Source organism: Typopeltis vanoorti, chromosome 5 (genome assembly GCF_054136105.1).
Source record: "Typopeltis vanoorti isolate ZY-2024b chromosome 5, IOZ_Tvanoo_1.0, whole genome shotgun sequence".
NCBI classification, from domain to species: Eukaryota; Metazoa; Arthropoda; class Arachnida; order Uropygi; family Thelyphonidae; genus Typopeltis; species Typopeltis vanoorti.
Genome location: NC_143553.1, coordinates 67,334,357 through 67,337,692, shown reverse-complemented (window position 1 = coordinate 67,337,692; position 3,336 = coordinate 67,334,357). Strand labels below are relative to the sequence as shown.

The 3,336-nt window shown below is 34.5% G+C and overlaps 1 protein-coding gene across 1 annotated transcript; it reads left to right on the top strand.

Moving 5' to 3' along the window:
- Nucleotides 1-499: 499 nt before the first annotated feature.
- LOC150106494 (zinc finger MYM-type protein 1-like) lies at nucleotides 500-901 on the top strand. The gene has a single exon (XM_090393014.1). The coding sequence runs from the start codon at nucleotides 500-502 to the stop codon at nucleotides 899-901; it is 402 nt and encodes a 133-aa protein (XP_090249140.1).
- Nucleotides 902-3,336: the final 2,435 nt, after the last annotated feature.

Sequence of the window (3,336 nt, the reverse complement as noted above, 5' to 3'; positions counted from 1 at the left end):
TAAAAGAAAGCGGAGCGTCATTTAGAAAGAAAAAGAAGGCAAGGGAGGAAATACAGAATAAAAATACTGGAGCACTACTCAAATACATCTCCCGTGAATCAACTTCTAGTTATTTTAATATTGTTGCCTCAAGTACTGGCAAAGAAGCCGCCCTCGAAGGCGAAAAAACTTATTCCAATGTTGTTGAAGAGGAAAGACCTGGCTCACATACTGGCGAAGAAGTAGAAAGTTCATCAAGTTCTGATGAAGAGTCTGCTGCACAAATTATTCCGTCTATTTCTATTAAAGATGTTGGATTATGGCCTAACAAGATTGACAACAATACAAGAGCATTCCTGGTACGTCAAGGTCCGTTTGCAATTCAAAATTTAAACGCCGATTTTAGTGAAGGAGTTAAACGTCCTGGTAATACAATTAAAGCCAAAGGTGAAACAAGAAAGCTTAATCGCAACTGGTTTTTTCAAATTTTGCCTAATGGTGAAAAGTGTTAAGATCGTGGATGGTGTATTCACCATCGAAGAAAAGTATTTATTGTTTTTGCTGCAAACTGTTTGATGATCTTTGTCAATCAAGTTTTAACACGGAAAATGGTTTTAACAAATGGTGGAAACTTCATCCCAAAATAAGACAACACGAGTTGAGCCCACTGCACATTCGATCATTTTCCCAATGGAAGGAATTAGAAATAAGACTTGGACATGGCGCAACTTTTGATAAACTACAACAACAGAATATTGATAAGGAAGTTAAAAAATGGAAGGAAATTCTTACAAGAATACTTGATATAATTAGATTCTTAGCAAAACAAAATTTGGCGTTTCGAGGTCATCGTGAAAGTGTTCATCAGGAAGACATCAATTCAATGGAAAATAGAGGAAATTTTCTAGAACTTGTTGGCTAAGTACGACCCAGTATTACGTGAACATGTAATAAAAATTAAGATGGGTAATAAATATAGTATCTCTTATTTGTCGCCGAAGATTCAGAATGAATTCATAGAGCTATTGGGAGGCGCAGTGAGAAAAACAATTATGGATCAGATAAAGAAAGCTAAATACTTTTGTATGATATTTGACAGCACTCCAGATATTTCTCATAAAGATCAAACCAGTCAAATTATTAGATATGTAGTTATTGATGATAGCGAAGTTAAAGTTGTAGAATCGTTTATTGACTTTGTAGAAACTAAAGGAAAAACTGCCGAGGAAATCACAAATATGATTTTAACAAAATTAGAAAATGACGGTTTAGATATAAAAAATTGCAGAGGACAGGATTACGATAATGCTGCCGTCATGGCAGGAAAGCACAGCGGTGTTCAAACTCGCATTAAGGAAATAAATCCAAATGCAGAATTTGTAGCATGTACAAATCATTCTTTAAATCTGGCATGTTTACACGCAGCTTCTACTGCTATCGATTCCATAACATTTTTTGGAACTATCGAACAGTTGTTTTCGTTGTTTTCTTCTTCCACTCATCAATGGGATGTTTTACTTTCTGTCACTGGTCAAGGTGTTAAACGCAGTGTAGAAACTCGCTAGAGCAGAAGCGGTAACTATAGTAAAAAACCAATTTTTTTACATTTTAAGCGCTTTAGAAAAATTGACATCTGAAGAAGAAAATAGTAAAACGAGATCAGATGCTGGAATATTACTCAATTCAATGCAATCTTTTTTCTTTTCTATGTTAACTCAATTTATGGGAACCCATCCTTTTGGAAATTAATGACGTGCAAAAATACCTGCAAAAAAAAGGGTTAAATATCCGTCAATGCCATATAAAACTAAATTCTTTGCAAACCCATTTCATGGAACAAAGAGATGCGCTAATACAAAACGCTGTTATAGCAGCCAAAACAATTTGTGAAGAGTTGGAGATATCGACTGAGCGTCGAGTTAGAAGGAGAAAAAATATGAGTGGGGAAAATTCACGAGATGTGGGGCTATCCTTAGAACAAGAAGTACGAAGAGAAATGTTTTTATCCATGGATAGAATTATAAAGGAATTAAAAGAACGCTTTGATCAGTTGCATGTCCTTGCAAGAAAATATTCGTGTATAATACCATGTAATCTACTAAATGAAGAATTTGAATGTCAAATAAATGACTTTATTGACATTGATAAAGAACAGTCCCATATTGAAAGAAAAAGGATCCAGGTTTTTATGGCTGTACCTACACTACAGGAAGAGGCAAAACGTTGGAAAAATGGGGGGTAAGGCCCTCTTGATCTACTAAAATTTATTCAACAGTATAGATTGGAAAATTCTGTACTCAACATTGTAATTTTGCTAAGAATTTTTTTAACAATTGCTATCAGTGTCGCTAGTTGCGAAAGGAGCTTCTCCAAACTGAAGTTGATAAAAAATTATCTTCGTTCCACAATGAGTGATTTAAGACTACAAAATCTTGCAATATTGTCCATAGAACAAGAAATTACAAATAATATAAATTTTGAGAGCATTATACACGATTTTTTTACTATGAAAGTTAGAAGAGTAAATATAAATATGTTTACATACACATGTGTGTACAATTTTTTTGTTTATCCAAAAGAAATGAAATTATCATCATCATCAAATTCCTGTCATGTACCCTCAAGGGGTGTACAGGATATGACAGTACTACATGAAAAAATTACATCATTACTAACTTCCTATCTACAATTTTCCTCCAAATCAGTCTGTTACTTGTCAAGACTCCAACATTATCAGATCTTATATTTCTATCATTTAAGGCACTTTGTACCGTATCAATCCACCTATACCTTGGTCTTCCTCTGGGTCGTTTTCCTGCCAACCTGTCAGAGAACACTTGTTTTGCTAATCTTTCCTCTCCCATTCTATTTAAATGACCATACCACCTGAGATTAGCTCTGCTAATACATTCCTGGATGCTGACAATGTCAAGTTCTTTCCTAATATCCTCATTTTTAATATGATATTGCCATTGATGCCATCTGTTCACGACTCTAATCTTTCTCAGGACTCTCATATCTGCGGTCTCTAGTCTTTGGTCAAGTGCTTTACTTCTGACCCAGCTCTCAGATCCATAAGTTAAAACTGGTTTGAACACTGTCTTGTATACAGCTAATTTAGTGTTCCGACTAATTTCTCTCTTATTCCATATGAATTTATTCAATTGACTTCCCACCATACCAGCTTTGCTGATTCTGTTGTCTATTTCTATATTTAATTTACCATCTTCAGTAAAAATTGTGCCTAAGTAGCTGAAATGTTTTACTTGTTCCACAGGTTCTCCATTCAAAACACAGTTGACATTTTCAATGATTCTGCCTATTTTCATTGTCTTTCATTTTATTGCTGACCTTCAT